General features: G+C 39.7%; 1 protein-coding gene across 1 annotated transcript in view; it reads right to left on the bottom strand.

Moving 5' to 3' along the window:
- The window catches only part of LOC147233539 (fibronectin type III domain-containing protein 4-like), a 42,114-nt gene that overhangs the window by 15,464 nt on the left and 9,893 nt on the right, over nucleotides 1–16,757 (bottom strand). The window contains exon 2 of the mRNA XM_086148452.1: nucleotides 1,502–1,617. Coding sequence (XP_086004578.1) covers nucleotides 1,502–1,617 — 116 coding nt within the window. The remainder of the gene's footprint in view (nucleotides 1–1,501; nucleotides 1,618–16,757) is intronic.

The following is a 16,757-nucleotide window of genomic DNA, read 5'->3' as shown; positions in this document are numbered from 1 at the left end:
CATTTTAGCAGATTTAATATGTATATATTGTTATCAGTAGTAGTTATAGTAGTGGTAGTAGTAATAGTATTATAGCTAATCATTTAATCACAAGAATCTAAGTTTCCAAGTTAAGCCTCATTGAAATGTTTTTGAAATGGCCTCTTTTTATGTTGATTGTAAACATCTAAAACATGGTAACTATAATTCTAACCTGTAAGGTTCGAGGAAACCTGGATTTGCTCGTAAATATTCAAATTAGGTGAAGGCACATCTTCTTCCTCTATTCCTAATGTTTTTGGGAGAGACCAGGAGGAGGCTTTTAACAGATTTAAAAGGCCAAAAGTTATATTGGCAAGTATTTTTGTTCCAATAACTCATGTTTTGCTGTTCAAATATGAGTTTTTTTTTTTTACTAGATTACAACTGATATTTACAGGTCTGACCTATCAGAGGTTTGTGAGTCAACTCTATTGATTAGTAAAACACCTGCTGGTTAAAAAGTCAATGAAAATGAAAATAATAATATGAATTCAAAATTTGTCTATAAAAAAATGCCTTTTCACTCCATTCATTGGAAAATTTGTAAATGTTCAAAATGATAAAAATGTTTACACCACAAAGATACAGTACAGCTTATGTTTACTTTTAAAAGTATTATATTTATATCTATTTATTCATTTGTAAATAAATACAAATATTTTCTGACAGTTTCTGAAAGTAATATATACATATATAAAAAAAATAATATATATGTATGTACATATATTTTTTTTTCTTCAAAAGGGATTTAATTAAATAATGTTACATTTATTTCTTGAAAGTAGATCCAAGATAGTATTATCAAATGATTGATGATAAATTGACAACAGTTTCTTACATTTGTTTTTTTTTTATTAATTTGATTAATCGATTACTGCTGGCCTCCCAGGAAATGCTTCACACACACCTAGTAAAGTGTTAACGGAGTTTTTAAGTTTTGTGTTAAGTCTGCTGTAATGTTTTTAACCGTCTTTTAAACCGTTTGGATGTTTATAGGTGAAGTCCCTTGACATTTCCAAACTTTGAAAATACTTTTGTTTAACCACCCGTGTTATAAAGTGTCTGGCGGCAGAGCGCCACCCTCCCCGGACGGCCGATGCGGAAGAGGAAGAATAAGCTCCTCCGGACATAAAGACAATCACAAAAGATACATAATTCAACTTAGGAAAAAGCTGTTTTCTAGCCCCGAGCGCGGCAACCATCCAAGTTTCCTGGGCATTTTATTCATTATTTATATCTCCTCAATTTGTATCCCTGCAAAATTAATTGGCCTGCAACCAAACAAGAGCAGGGGGGGGATGAGGTAGGGTTGGGAGGGATCAGGGTGCATTTGACAGGAGGCAGATTGGCTGAGTTTAATGATTTTCGCAGGCTTTTCTGGGGATTAAACCAATTAAAACAAAAACAGTCCGTGAGCCCAATGACCCTCAATATTCCCGTAAAAATACAAACACACACACGCACGCACGCAAGCGCGAACCTGCTGTGAGATGGAGTAGCCAATGACAGTGTCTCCCTGAGGGATGTTCCAGGTCACCATGGCCGAATGCGCCCTCAGCTGGGTCACTGACACGTTCACGGGCGCCGCCGGCACAGCTGGAAACACACAAACACACAGATAACATCAGGACAAAAGCATCCAGGAATAAACTTTCAGAGAATTTACAAAGACTTTATCTAATGACTTGATTTAATAAACATGCGTTGGTTACTGAAAGTAATTACAGACAGCATTCTCTTTTTTTTTTTTTTTTTTTTTTTTTTGGACTAAAACTACTTGAGTTTGCTAATTTTCCGATTCACAGGCAAAAAGCTGAATTTTAGTGTTCGATAAGAAATCCTTTTTTTTTTTTTGCAGATAGGAAAAAAGTAAGACTAAGCATGGGAATAACCAATAATAGTATTACATTTGATGTTGATGCACAACTATGGAGGTTCTTAGTCACCCATGTCACAGTTAATTCTTGCAGAAATCTTTTGAATTTCTTCCTTTGAAAACATTTCACCCAAGACCACCTTCTCCAGTTTAAATGGACTATGAGGAGATTTCCTTGTTATGTCAATAAGAGAGCAATTTTGCAGAAACTAGACTGACCAGGGTTGTTAATCAACTTTACTGAAAATATAAAATGTCATAATACATATTTGGTTATGATGTTTGTACGTTTGATCTCAGATAACATATATATATGCATATATATGTACGCATATACATATATGTGTGTGTGTGTGTGTGTGTTTGTGTGTGTATAGATAGATAGATAGATAGATAGATAGATAGATAGATAGATAGATAGATAGATAGATAGATAGATAGATAGATATTCATACATATATCTGTATATTACATTTTTACTGCAATTGCAACAGAAAAAATGTCTATTTGTGAATCAAATGGCATCAGTCAAGTCCATTAGTTTAAATGGTAAATGGTCTCCACTTATATGGAGCTTTCACACCTTAAGGTTTAAAAGCACTTACATTGGACAGCATTCTCACACACACACACACACACACACACACACGCATACGGCAGTGGAGATGTCACACAAGGCGCTAACCAGGCCTGCGGGAATAATTTGGGGTTAAGAGTCTTGCCCAAGAACACCTTGACATGCAGACAAGGAGAATCGGGAATCAAACCACCAACTTTCGAATCGGAGGGACGCCCATTATACCGACTGAGCAAGGGGTTCTCTGTAAAAATATATCTTGGATAAGCAGATGTCTGTATCTATTTGTTCAAGTTTCCGCAGCTCTGTAAACTTAAAAAAACACAAAGTCTTAATAATCATATGTTTATGGTTTCACAAACAAAGCAACAAGATAAAGTCATGAGTCATAGGTTTTAATCAGTCAACTCCTTTTCTGACTTAAATCGTCCTGCATGTATTTATTTTGCAAAATATGATAGTTTTCATCAGTGACAACAAAATGCAGATCAAAAGATGAAATCATCATCAATAATAAATAATCATTCATCCAAAGGAGTGACAATGATATTGTTGCCATAAACTGAATTAAAAAAAAAAAAAAAAGTTAAATAATCAGCACAGAAATCATAGCCTGTTTTGTAACTATAGCTACTGAGAAAAACTTTATTTAGGCTTTATTTGTCTCAAGAAAATTAAAACATTAAAATGCTTTCCTTAAATAATGCACATCTTCCCTCCAGTCAGTCTCAGGAACACACAACTCATCCCCACATTTGAGAGCTACTCCCTTTATAAGGATACTCTAGCTCCATTAATTATACATAGCACTTTATATGCAATAAAAGAAGATAAATAAAATGGATTTATTTAGTCGTTGCAGGTTCACTAATGTTTTAACCTTCTGTCCCCACGCTTAAAGTTTATCAGCGAGTCTAAATTGCTTTTTGTTAATTCTTTCAATTTTCTCTTCCAATAAGTGGATTTTCTGGCGTACAGTTTGTGAATGATTGGATATAAATGTCCAAATATTTGCAAGATATCACGGTCTTCCAGTCCACACAGGACTCCATCAGAGTATATCTGGGTCCTCCAAGAAATGGGAGCCAAATATAAGTTATGTCCTCTTACTATTACCAATATTAAATAGGTTTTACTGAAAAAAGTAGGTTGAATTATAAGGGTTCATTTTGATTTATCATCAAAGTTGCGCTAAAGTTTTTATTTCTGCTGCAGTCACCCCCCCCCCAACTCCCCCTGCAAACCTCCACAGCGTCCCACTTTCTCAGAAGTGAGACGATGCTACAACATGGTTAGATTTGTATTGTTTGTTTTTAATGTGGATGCATCAAAAACCACAAACATAAAAAACAAAGTTTACATTCCAGAAGTAGATGAGCATCTCATCTGCCTCGGTTTCAGAATCTGCGTCAGAGCGTTCGCTGCTGTTTGTGCAATAGTCGATGTCGGTTACTTATAATACCAGATGCAGGAGTGAAATATATTGATCATATGAGGACAAAATGTCAGTGCTAAGCACGGGGACATGTGATGTTTACAGAACTCAAAATACAAAATCCTCATTAGAAAAGTCGGTGAGGCTAAAAATAAACTAAAGAAATGGTAGGGGTATGACGATGGGACACAGTTCTTCTGGAGGACTAAAATAAAGCATCAGAAACGATCCCCTGGCAGATCCGCTCACATCCCTTGAATCATTTTGAAGGCAGCATGATAAAGCGGGACAAGATGATAATGAGTCAAATTAGCTCTCAATCAAGGGAGCACTTTTGCTCATTGCATATATGCCTGCATCCTGTCTCGTAGATGATTAGTAGCTGATTCAAATCGGGGTCGTATTAAACCCACGCGCTAGTTAGTTCTTGGAATTATCTTTGTGCTGTTACACAGTGTTTTTTTTTTCTTATCAAACACCTATTGAAGGTTGCCCCGGACACGGTCGATTCACGACAACAAACGCCAGACGGAGAGCACAGGGTTAATGTTCCAGGTGCAAAACAAACCTCAACATGCTGCTATTGATTTTGCTAAGCAGCTGGTTTATGTATTTTAGGAATAAGAATAACAATAAGAACAACTTTATTTATCCCGAAGGAAATTGTTGTGCCAGAGTTTCAAGTAAAACATAACAATAATAGATAATAGTAGGAAGGAGGGAGAATAAGAAATACAAATAAAATATAAAGTGTCAAAGTTAAGGCTATAAAGTGTTTTAAGGTCTTAAAAAGTACAAAGATTTGAATATTCCCTTCGGCTGAGAGAAGAGGAATTAAAAAGTTGGATAGCCTCAGGTAGGAAAGACAACAAAAGCTTTCATGATACTGATTATTTACAGTGATTTCAGTTGCAAACAAAATATTTTATTGGTCAAAAGGGCATTTAAACATTTCCTCAAATAAGAATAACTGTCCATTCCTTTTAGTCTGTGCAACATTTTCTTTCTTTTCGGTTGCTCCAACCTCCATGTCCTTTAACTTCATGTCGTTTTTAACACCATCCATAAATCTTCTCTTTCGTTCCTTCTTCGACCCGAAGTAGCTCAATATGAAAGTTGCAGGGTTGATTTGGCACAAGTTTGCGCAACGCTCTGCGAGGTGGCTTTTAATCAATTTAGTTTACAGTCTGGTTGAAACAGCTTGGTTGAAATGGGTATCAAACAGCAGCAAATATAGAGATACAGAATGTAACACCCATGGGCAGTAGAATCGTGACATCATCTGCATACAGAGAGACAATCCGGTCCAAACGGCCTGCAGCTGCAGCTTGAAGCCGCTGTTCAAGGTAAGAATGAATGCGCAATAGTTTCCAGCGAACAGCAGTGTGAACACACATCTGTGAGAGGAAGGACACGTCCCCTTTGACCTTTGGCCTCTGTCTGAGTGTGGTGGGTGCAAAAAGTAATACCACTGGGCATCTGAAGTGAAGCAGCTGCCAAAGATACACTCATCATCAAAGCAGACAACATTATGTCACAGGCACAAACAGCAAGCGCATACACAGACAGACCAACCCAAGGAGACTGAAATAAGACCTTTCTCTTTTTATCATCTTTTTTGATTTTCTTTTAATTTCTCAAAGTACTCCCTCGACATTATTTTTCCTAAAAAAATAGGTGAATTATATCATATATATTTTATTTTATTTATTTTTTATTTTATTTGTTATTATTTTTTCTCTGTTTATTATTTAATTTTATTTTTACCTTAGAACTACAACGTTTCCTTTGCTGAAATATAGAAAATACAATAGGGTATTAGAAATTGCTATAAATTTGTTCATTCATTTTTTTTTTCTTTTTTGATTTTCTTTTAATTTCTCAAAGTACTCCCTCGACATTATTTTTCCTAAAAAAATAGGTGAATTATATCATATATATTTTATTTTATTTATTTTTTATTTTATTTGTTATTATTTTTTCTCTGTTTATTATTTAATTTTATTTTTACCTTAGAACTACAACGTTTCCTTTGCTGAAATATAGAAAATACAATAGGGTATTAGAAATTGCTATAAATTTGTTCATTCATTTTTTTTTTCTTTTTTGATTTTCTTTTAATTTCTCAAAGTACTCCCTCGACATTATTTTTCCTAAAAAAATAGGTGAATTATATCATATATGTTTTATTTTATTTATTTTTTATTTTATTTGTTATTATTTTTTCTCTGTTTATTATTTAATTTTATTTTTACCTTAGAACTACAACGTTTCCTTTGCTGAAATATAGAAAATACAATAGGGTATTAGAAATTGCTATAAATTTGTTGATTCATTTTTTTTTTTCTTTTTTGATTTTCTTTTAATTTCTCAAAGTACTCCCTCGACATTATTTTTCCTAAAAAAAGATAGGTGAATTATATCATATATATTTAATTTTATTTATTTTTTATTTTATTTGTTATTATTTTTTCTCTGTTTATCTATTTAATTTTATTTTTACCTTAGAACTACAACATTTCCTTTGCTGAAATATAGAAAATACAATAGGGTATTAGAATAAGCTATAAATTTGTTCATTCATTTCTTTTTGCTATTCTTCTTCACTCTCTTTGGTTCAAGCCATAATTATGTGCCAACATTTCAAACCTCCGATGACCTCCAAAGTCAATCTAGGTTTGAAATAACTAACTAGCTAACTAACACCACAAGTGAATGAGGAATTGGGATATATGCAACAAATGATATCCTTTGAGTTTATGTGCCAGTGAGAACAAACTTTGCTGAATCATCTTTCTTCCATGTCTTTCTAACAGCTGAGTTCCCCTGCCAGTATTTAAATGTCGTCCTGCTGACGGGACGTCCTGAACACATCACTTTCCCCGTCATGTGTTTTTATCCATCAGTGTCCTTGAGAATACTGAGGTGACGCTCCGATTCCTGGTGAGTCATCATCCATTAGAGTTTCCGATAAATATCTAAAGTGTAGAAATGTAAGATTGCGAACGGAGTAGCAGACACAGGCGGCAGTTATTGAGTGATAGGTCCCAAGCAATGACTCTCTGTGGGATCATCAGACAATGATGGCAAATTTGAAGTGTTTGCTAACCTAGTGTGAGGATTGTCACATCAATAGCTCACTGAGTAGAAAGTGAACAAAAATAGAGGGAAAACTACTTTTTTTATGTTCTTTAGGGACAAACTACATGGAAAAGGGAGGAGGGATGGGGAAGAACTGAAAGAAAGAAAGAGAGAAAAAAGGAAGCGTTATAGAACAAGACCGGGCTCTCATGCAATACAGGGTAAAATTAAAATAAAACCGAAAAAAACAAAAGAAAGAATGAAAGATTTTGAGTTAAGAAAGACAGAAGGATGAATGGCAGTTTTTATTCTCGATGACTGGAGCTTCTTCGTCTGTGGTGGACGACGAGAATAGCTCTGTATTTCTCATCACTTTCTCTGGCTGCAGAAAGCAATTAATATGTGCCCACTGGAGGTGCTTGTCTGTGTGTATTGGCTGTCTGTGTGTGTGTGTGTGTGTGTGTGTGTGTGTGTGTGTGTGTTGCCAAGCACAGGGCTCATAAAAACAAAAGCAGGGGGGAGTCTGCTGCAACAGTTCAGGACACTGATAATGATGTTGCAAGAGGATTTTCAAAAAAAACAAATCAATTAATTAGCCCGAGCTGTTACTGGAAGATAAAAATAAATAGAAAAACGGTTTTGGAAGTGATGTATTTTTTAAAGAAGCGGTAACTGTGAAATAATAAATAATATATACATATGCAGGAAATTACCAACAAAAGAGCAACAAATGTCATCAACATCATTCAGTGCAGTCAAACCGATGTAAAAATAGAAATCGGGATATGCATAACTTTAATTTCTTCTTCTTTTTGGGGGGGTTCAACATTTCTACCATCTCTATTCACAACTTCTTTAACTGCAAAGCCTCACTGTCAGGCTGGATGGAGGTCATTCATTTATTGAAATATGTCTCTGACGCAAAAGCCTCCTTGTTAAAGCAGAGTGTCATGATTTGTTTCTCTGTTTTTCTCGCTTCTGCACCTTCATTCTGTGAGGCTCACCCACCTCATCTTATTCACCTCACCTGGATGCACGCCTAAACTCACCATCGCCCATCGACTCTCCTTTTGGTGTGTTGAGCCGCATTTTGTAATAACAGTGCATTTTGTGATAAACGTCCAAAATGTAATAACTTTTTCATTTCATTTTGTAATAAACTGCCGCATTTTGTAATAAACTGCCCCAACGCATTTTGAAATAAATTTTGCCGCATTATGTAATAAGTTATTACATTTTGAGAAGATTATTACAAAATGCACTTGCAACTTTTTTATTCTCTAGGAAACATGGAATTTATAGAATATTCTCTGTTAATGCAACCTTTGAATAGTGTACTGATAGTAATTGCTAAGTACTGCTACTAGGCTAATACAGTGATACTAATAATAGGCCTAGCTTTTACAAATACTTTTAAGTAAAATAAAATACAATTAACAAACTTATGCTTTAGAATTGTTATTGCATAATGCGCCATGTTATTACATTTCCTAGAAAATAAAAAAGTTGCAAGTGCATTTTGTAATAATCTTCTCAATATGTAATAACTTATTACATAATGCGGCAAAATTTATTACAAAATGCGTTGGGGCAGTTTATTACAAAATGCGGCAGTTTATTACAAAATGCGGCTTTATTACAAAATGAAATGAAAAAGTTATTACATTTTGGACGTTTATTACAAAATGCACTGTTATTACAAAATGCGGCTCAACATGGTGACGCCCTCGTTCTTACTGAGTAAGCTAAATGCGACCCAACTGCGCCATCGCTTGCAGCCGGAGAAGAGGAGCCGGAACCAGGTGGGGGAACCCGGCCAACGTGCCGAGCCAAAGCGACCAGGGACGTCCTGTCTCTTTTCTCTTTTTCGTGCTTGGAGACGGAGGTCCAACCAGACGGAAAATTCTATGACTTCATCAAGTGTCGGCAGTAAGGGGGGGTGGGGAAGGAGGCAAGTTCATGTATAATATAAACAGCAAGGGCATGCATGAAGGCATCGCACAGAGCTGCGGCGTTCCAGCTGCTCTGGCGAGCACTGGTCCGGGAGTCAGCCTCTAACTGACTGTCACAAAGAGAGCAGGTCACAGGTGGCATCAGGGTCGAAGGCTCCCATCCCAGAAACTTTTCGCAGCTCCTCAGAGAAGGCCTGAAATGATGCACATGCAGGACTTTTCCTCTCCCACGAGGAGTGCTTTGCTTTGCCATCCGCAACCCTGGCTTATTTGGCGGCAAACATGAGGTTTTCAGGATGAAAAGCAAGGAGCGGGTACTCAGGAATGGCATGCGGAGCTCAGGATTCTCCAAAAACTGCTCTGGAGCTCAGATCTGAGGCTCTGAGACCATCCTGGGCAGAGTCAAAGTGGGAGGCTGCAGTGAGGGAACTGGTACAGTAGAAGGGCCTGCAGACATCAGCTGCTTCATCTGGGCGAGAGGACAGCGAAGGTGTCGGCGCTGGTCTCCGCAGCTCGTCCGGCATCTGAAGCAATCTTTTCCCAATCGTAGCTAGCGGTGTCTGAGCGCATTATCGAGTCTGGAATTGGTTCTGCGGAGGAGGAGGTGTTGCTGAATCCATGTCTGGCCAGATTGCACTGAAATGGGAGGTGTACAGACACAATCACCCTCTGTCCTAGTCGCAAGAATATGCCCACAACACCCTGACTGGCTCCCGCACCAGCCTTTCACCATTCCGATGCATGTGTGGGTACCGGCCCCCTCTTTTCGCCTGCCAAGAGAAATAAGTCTGACGCCCTTCTGTCCAGGCTTCATTTGCCTTTGTCCCCGCACCAGGGCCAAAGACAGAGCCACCCTATTCTGTGAGCCAATGCGCCAGGACACCCAGAACCTCCCTCTCAGGATCAACCCCAAGACAGTTGGTCCAGGAGGTCATCAAGCCAGCAGCGGTTTGACTAGCCCTCCCTCGTTCCATGAGTTCATCCCAACTTCCATGTATCGAAGGGCAAATCTGTCCACAAGAGTCCGCTGGTGCCTGCTGCGCCTCTCCAACCTCCCCCTCGCTTCGTTGACAGGGGACTTGCTAATGAGGTGAGTTGCAACATCTGCCCCCGCCGACGTGGTAGAGGTTGCCAGTACCTCGCAGATCAGGAGGGCCAAGACGAAGGATCCTGGGTTCCGGCTCGACACATACTCATCCAGGCTCTAGTCATTTCTTGTTTGGACAACTGCAACTCCCTCTTTGCCAGTGCCCCAGCGGTGACCAACAGGCCTCTGGAGCTTATTCAGAAAGCGGCAGCCTGCCTGGTGTTCAACTGTTCCAAATTCTCCCACACAACTCCCCTTCTTATGTCCCTTCACTGGCTCCCGGTAGTTGCCTGCTTCAAGTTCAAGTCCCTGGTGCTTTGCCAACCGGGCAGTGAATGGGACAGCCCCGTCTTATCTCGAGTTTATGACCAAGCCAGAAGTCCCTACCCGTCCCCTCCGATCTGCCACCTCTGGGCAACCATCCATCCCATCACTTAGGGCCCCCGGCTGCCGATGGAACCGGTCTCGGCTCTTCTCAGTCTCGGCTCCTCAGTGGTGTAACAAACTCCAAAAAAAAGGTCAGAACTGCAGGGATGCTGCCCGTCTTTCGCCGTGAGCTGAAAACATACCTCTTCACCAAGCGTTACCCTTCCAATCGCACTAAGCCTCCAACCTCCAAGCCTCCAATAGAATAAAATCAAATGAACGATGAAATTAATGTATATATGTATAAGGTTCAGAGATGGATATTTGGTTGAGCGGTCACTTCTGACTTCCGACTACCGGTACTTCCGATCTTCGGTGACTGAATTGCACTTCTTGTGAGTCGCTTTGGATAAACGCGTCTGCCAAATGTCTGCAATGTAATGTATTCTAATTTTGGTATCACAGCCTCATCTGGGGGATCCACCAGCAACATCTGGACCAGCCCTCCCTCAAGAACAGCGGCAAACGTCCTCGCCATAGGCCAGCAGCTGTCGGCCCTTCAGCCCCATCGGACTTGCGGGAAGACAGCTCATCGGAGGAGGAGGCGGTGAGTACTCATCAGCGAGCCCGCCACCCTCAGAAGCACTTTCAAACTTCTTTTTCATCACACACTGATTATCAATCCCCGAGCTGCCTCATTTTACCCCCAACCCTACATTCCCCAGCATGCCATCTGGTAGACTACAGGGAAGGATTACAAAGTTGCATCATCTCATGTCAGCGAAGGGAACGGGAGCGTGAAAGCGGCGTGGAGGCGGGAGGTTTTCCAGTTGGGAAGAAAAAGCAAATTGGCTTCTTGCTAATCTGTCCGGCCACTGGGGTGCATTCTGGGGTTTACTAAGGCTGGGAGTCTCCACCTTGTCTCTCCTTAGTGACATTCAGTGTTTGTCGAAAGAATACGCTAAGCAAATTAACATGCTTCTTGAGTGCCTCGCTGGTACGACAATAATACTTTTATCACGAGGGAACAAAAGAGAAAAAAAAAAAAAACGACATCACCATGTGTGCTGAATATGTAGAAAGTAATGTAAAATGAAGCTTAAGTTTTTTTGTTTGTGTTAATATATTTGAGTCAAGTTTTTTTTCTTTTTTTTTTATAATATTTTTATTGAACTAAAAATGTCACTGTATCTGTCAAAAAATTGACAAGAAATTATAAAACATTTGGCAACAGCTGAGCCCTTGTGATTCGAAATGAGAAAAATGCTGTTCATCTGCATGACTCAGGGTATTTATCACTCTGTCAAGCAATCTTTATGACAGATATATATACACCACCAGGATCATAATTCTTTATTACAGGGGGGGAACAGGGGCACAGGGTCAGCCTTGGATGGATATCTGGAGGAAATTGAATTATCCAGAACTTTAATTCTCCTTTTATTCCTTTTTAATTATGACTTCTCCCAAGTCTCATAAACTATCCATAACTTTCACCATGGTGCTCAAAACCCTGTAATATTTGTTTGTTAGCCTGAATTTTCTCTCTAAAATGAGTCTGATCGACATGTTTTTTAAGTAGACTTTAATTTTTTTGTGTCTGACACTCACTCTTGGATCAGTGGAATGAAAGTTAGTCTCAGCAAGACAGAATATATGTGTGTGAACGAGAGGAACTCGGGTAGAACGGTGAGGCTACAAGGAGTGGAGATCAAGAAGTTGGAGGATTTCAAATACTTGGGGTCGACAGTCCAGAGCAACGGAAAGTGCGGAAAAGAGGTGAAGAGACGGGTCCAAGCAGGTTGGAATGGGTGGAGAAAAGTGTCAGGGGTACTATGTGATAGAAGACTTTCGGCCAGAATAAAAGGAAAGGCGTACAAGACAGTGGTGAGACCAGCGATGCTGTACGGACTGGAAAGTGTTACAACGACGAAAAGACAGGAGGCAGAACTAGAGGTTGCAGAGATGAAGATGTTGAGGTTCTCTTTGGGAGTGACCAGGATGGATAGGATCAGGGATGAGTCTATCAGAGGAACAGCACATGTTAGATGTTTTGGAGAGAAGGTCAAAGAAGCCAGACTGAGATGGCTGGATAGTGAATATATTGGTAGACAGATACTGGCATTGGAGGTCTGGAGGAAGACCAAAGAGAAGATTTATGGATGTAGTGAGAGAGGATAAGAAGGTAGTTGGTGTGGGAGAGGAGGATACAGACAATAGAGTTAGACGGAGAAAGTTGATTCGCTGTGGCGACCCCTGAAGGGAAAAGTCAAAAGAAGAAGAAGAAGACTCACTCTTGGATCAGTTTCATGACAACCTTTTAGGTAATTGGGCAAAAAGTTAAACTGAACCAATATCGTTGGCAGTGAAATCACAAGACAAAACACCTTCCACCTATCTTTCTCTCTCTCTTTCTCTCTCTCTCTCTCTCCAGTCTGATCCATACAGTCAAACACACTCACACAAAGTCGAGAGAAACACACAAATCCCTTTTCCCATGTCTGAGCCAGTGACAGAATCCCCCCCCCACCCCCAACTCCCATCACGATACAGCAGCTAAACCCCATACCGCTTTCATCTGGCACGGCAACAGTCACACACACACACACACACACACACACACGACTTCTTGCAATTACATTATACACTCCAGGAGAGCAGAATGAGATAGAGTCAGGAGGAAGAGATGGAGATGAGGGAGGGAAAGGCAACAGGAGTACGGTCGGGATGAATGAGTCACGGGGAGGCAACGGGGAGGAGAGCAATTATCTGGAGACGAAATCAAGAGAAGGCTTGAGACTTTTTCGGATTTCAATTTTTAAGTGAAAGTCAGATGAACCGCATATTTAGTTGTGCAGATGGATAGATGGATGGACAGATGAATGAGTGGGCTGAGGGTGAGGGAGAGAAATCGGTGATGGAAGGCAGAAATGGGGTAAAGGGAGGTGTGGAAACTGATTAATTAGACTATGAAATATATCGGTACTGGTGGAGGTAAGAGTGCACACACACACACACACACATATATATACGTACACACACATGCAAACACACATTCACAAGCGTCCGCTCGCCCTCGTCTGCCCTTCATCCTTTAGGGCAGTTTGTGCAGATTACATATTTATGCTCATTCATAATTTGTAGAACATTTTAAGACAGATTTAGAGCCCTTTCGGGTCCGAAGCTCCGGTATATTCAAGATTTATGTACCAGAGTACAAAGTGACGACCGGGAAGTACACCAGACGCCAAAAACAAGAAATAAATTAGAATATGAAATTAAATAAACAAATAAATAAACCTCGAGAGTTTCAGTGATTTTTCACAAATTCAATGCGCCGATAAGTTTCGAGCCCCCGTGAAGTTTCTTTCATTCATTCATTCATTCATTCTTTGTCGAGGGGCTTTCGATTGTGTGGGTTTTGCGCAAATCCAGTCGGCCTTCGCACACTGAGAGTCTCTGGAGACAGAGGAAGAAATGGAAGAGCAAAGCAAGGTCTTTCCAGAGAGAATAAAAGACCTTGCGAAGACAAAACACCAGAAAATTGTTTAACATACAGCATATTGGCATGGAATCGAAATTAAAAATCCAGAGCGTGCAGTGTACGGTTGGTTAAAAAAAAAAGTGAGACTGATTAACTGAAATACTGTTGCAACAGTTTTGATGACCTTCTACATCTTAGTGTTATATTGAGCACATTTTTCATACATCCTAATGTGTGAGGTGTCATTGTGACATCAGCCAGTCCCAACCAATTATAAAATTGCATTCTTTCCCTGGTAGCCAATAGCTGCAGCTGCTGAACTCCGAGGCTAGCAGCGTTAGCTTTCCCTCCAGAAACTACGATTGTATCCACCTACAAGGTGGCTGACGAGATTTTTTCACTGATAACCTGTCTTCTTATGCATCTATGGAGTTAGTGAAAGTCTATCTTGATATATATAAAAAATTTATACCGTAAATTTCTCAGCGCACCTGAATATAAGCTGCACCTGCTAAAAAAATAACAAAATAAATATATGTGTACATATAGGTGTCCACATTGTAACATGAGATACTTATACAGAATGATGTTAGATTGAAACTTTTTTTTTTTTTTTTTCAATTTTTAATTAAATACATACTGGAAATGCTTTTTTTCTGAACAGTGCCTGTAACACAGCTGATGAAAAAGAGTAATCATAAATAACAAGAAAAAGTCAATCCATCTTCTGTCCCCGCTTTGTCCCACTAATCGCTACCTTTGTCTTCCTCCTGTGCATTAAAACCGTTAAAGTCGTCTTCTTCGGTGTCGGGATTGAACAGTCTCAAAATTTCACGGTAATTTCATTGGTCCGATGCGACAAGGCTAAATGTTTTAGCGGCACGAATCTTGTTAGCCCCTATAAATCCATAAATTATCCGCACCATTGTTTATGCAGCAGTGTTCAAAGTGTGTGATAAAAGTAGGAGCTTATAGTCTGGAAATTACAGTATATAAAATATATATATGCAAAAATAAAAATTCAGTAGGTAGAGATGCCTCCAAGTCAGTTTCTGCATGGTTAAAAGGACGGGTTAACATCACCTTGAGTCTCAGCTGTTTTTGTCTTTTTCCCTTTTGATTTTCAGCCTTTTCCACATTCAAGCGGCGATCCGCCAGCTGACTTGAGAGATGTGGAACATTCACACGGAGTCACCCGATCTGATCAATATGTTGGACCTGCTGCTCGGTGATGTATGAACCAGCAGTGGAATTGTGAAGCTGAGTGAAATGCTGACAGCTGAGCTTTGTTCCCGTGGTGGCAGCTGTTTGTTGTCTTCTACAACCCTGTGACCCGCCACCTCCCTCTGCTCCTTCTGTTAAATGTAAGGTGGCACAGAGGTCTGGTTTTGTTATCGACACCTTAAAATCCAGGTCTGAATCTGGGTTGTTTTTTTTGTTTCCTTCAAGGACAGACTGGGCATTGTATCAAAATGGCTGCAGGGTAATTTAATCATCAGTGTGCAACATGTGTGATGCAGAAGGAGTCTAATGTTCAACCGCCCAGAGCACATTCACAGCTCAAGCTTAAGCTCTATTGATACATATCTGCACAAATGATTCAGAGAAAAAAAAAAGGTTTGCAGAAAATACCCTACCATCAAAAATATTGTCCTAAAAGTCAGCTGTACTTTGCAGAGCAGGTCTGGACCACTCTTTTTAAAATGACCCAACATCGCCTAATGTTGAGAGTGGCAACTTGTTGGATCCATCCAATCTTGGATGGAAAAAAAACATGCTCAGTGTGGGCAGCCTTCTGCCTCAACCGATTGGGGTAGAAGCAATAGAAAGCCAGAGCGTATAAGAGAGGGAGGGGGCGGTGAGGGTTGGGAGGGACAGGAGCAACGATCTTTCACTTGTAACAGTAGCACTAACCGTTACACGGCAATAGCCGAAATGATAGATTAATAGCTTTAATATCCACAAAAGAAATAAGACTGAAGGTCGCCGAGCAAGTCCATTGCAGTCAATAGACCCACGCCCCCTGGGAACTTGCTAAATGAGAGAACCCAGGGACTTGGAGGGCAGGTATGAGGTTTCTATCTCGCATAGATGAAAAGAGTGCATAAGTGCAGGAAACATAGGGCAGGGGTGTCAAACGTATGGCCCGCGGGCCAATAGTGGCCCGCCAGGGGGTCCAATCTGGCCTGTGGAATAAATCTACAATTTGAAAAATACATAAAAATCATGAACTACTTTTTTCAAATAAAAATGCAGTTCTTATATTTTCTGCTAGGGGCTCAGTGTTTTAGTCAATGTTAGCAACATGGCACAATGTACAGCAGATGGCTGTGAAAATAGTATAGCAGGTCTGAAAATAGCATTTTTACTTACTATTAGAAATCTGTTTTTCCTCATCAGCAAGATGTCGTTGTCAAAAAAAGAGACAAAGTGGACATCGAGTTTAGGGTTTTCCAAGAAAAATTGACCCCTTCTTATTTATTTGTTGAGGTTAATAAGAAACCTGTATGCTTGGTGTGGATGCAATAAGTTTTGCTGCCACTATGAGACTCGCCATGGCGAAAAATACAACAAAATGCATCGAGAACTGAGGCATCGTGTGGTTACTTTTCTTCATGAATTACAGGTTGTTCGTCATGTATTTTTTAGAGGAACAGTTCATTACATATAAAGATTTTTTACAATTGACCTGTTCTCCTTTACACTAAAACAAGGGAAAAATTCAACTTAGTGTTACTTCCAGGTAATTACACAATGATTTTACTTGACATCAAATTAAGCCGTATGCGGCCCCGCATAAAAATGAGTTTGACAGAGTCAGAGGAAAGAGAGCAGTGCATCATGGGATATCCCTCAGCAGAGTAAGCCTTTGGCAGCC

Source organism: Fistularia commersonii, chromosome 6 (assembly GCF_037954325.1).
Source record: "Fistularia commersonii isolate RoL2024-O1a breed Wild chromosome 6, RoL_Fcom_v1.0, whole genome shotgun sequence".
Lineage (NCBI taxonomy): Eukaryota > Metazoa > Chordata > Actinopteri > Syngnathiformes > Fistulariidae > Fistularia > Fistularia commersonii.
This window is presented reverse-complemented; position numbering and strand designations above follow the sequence as displayed.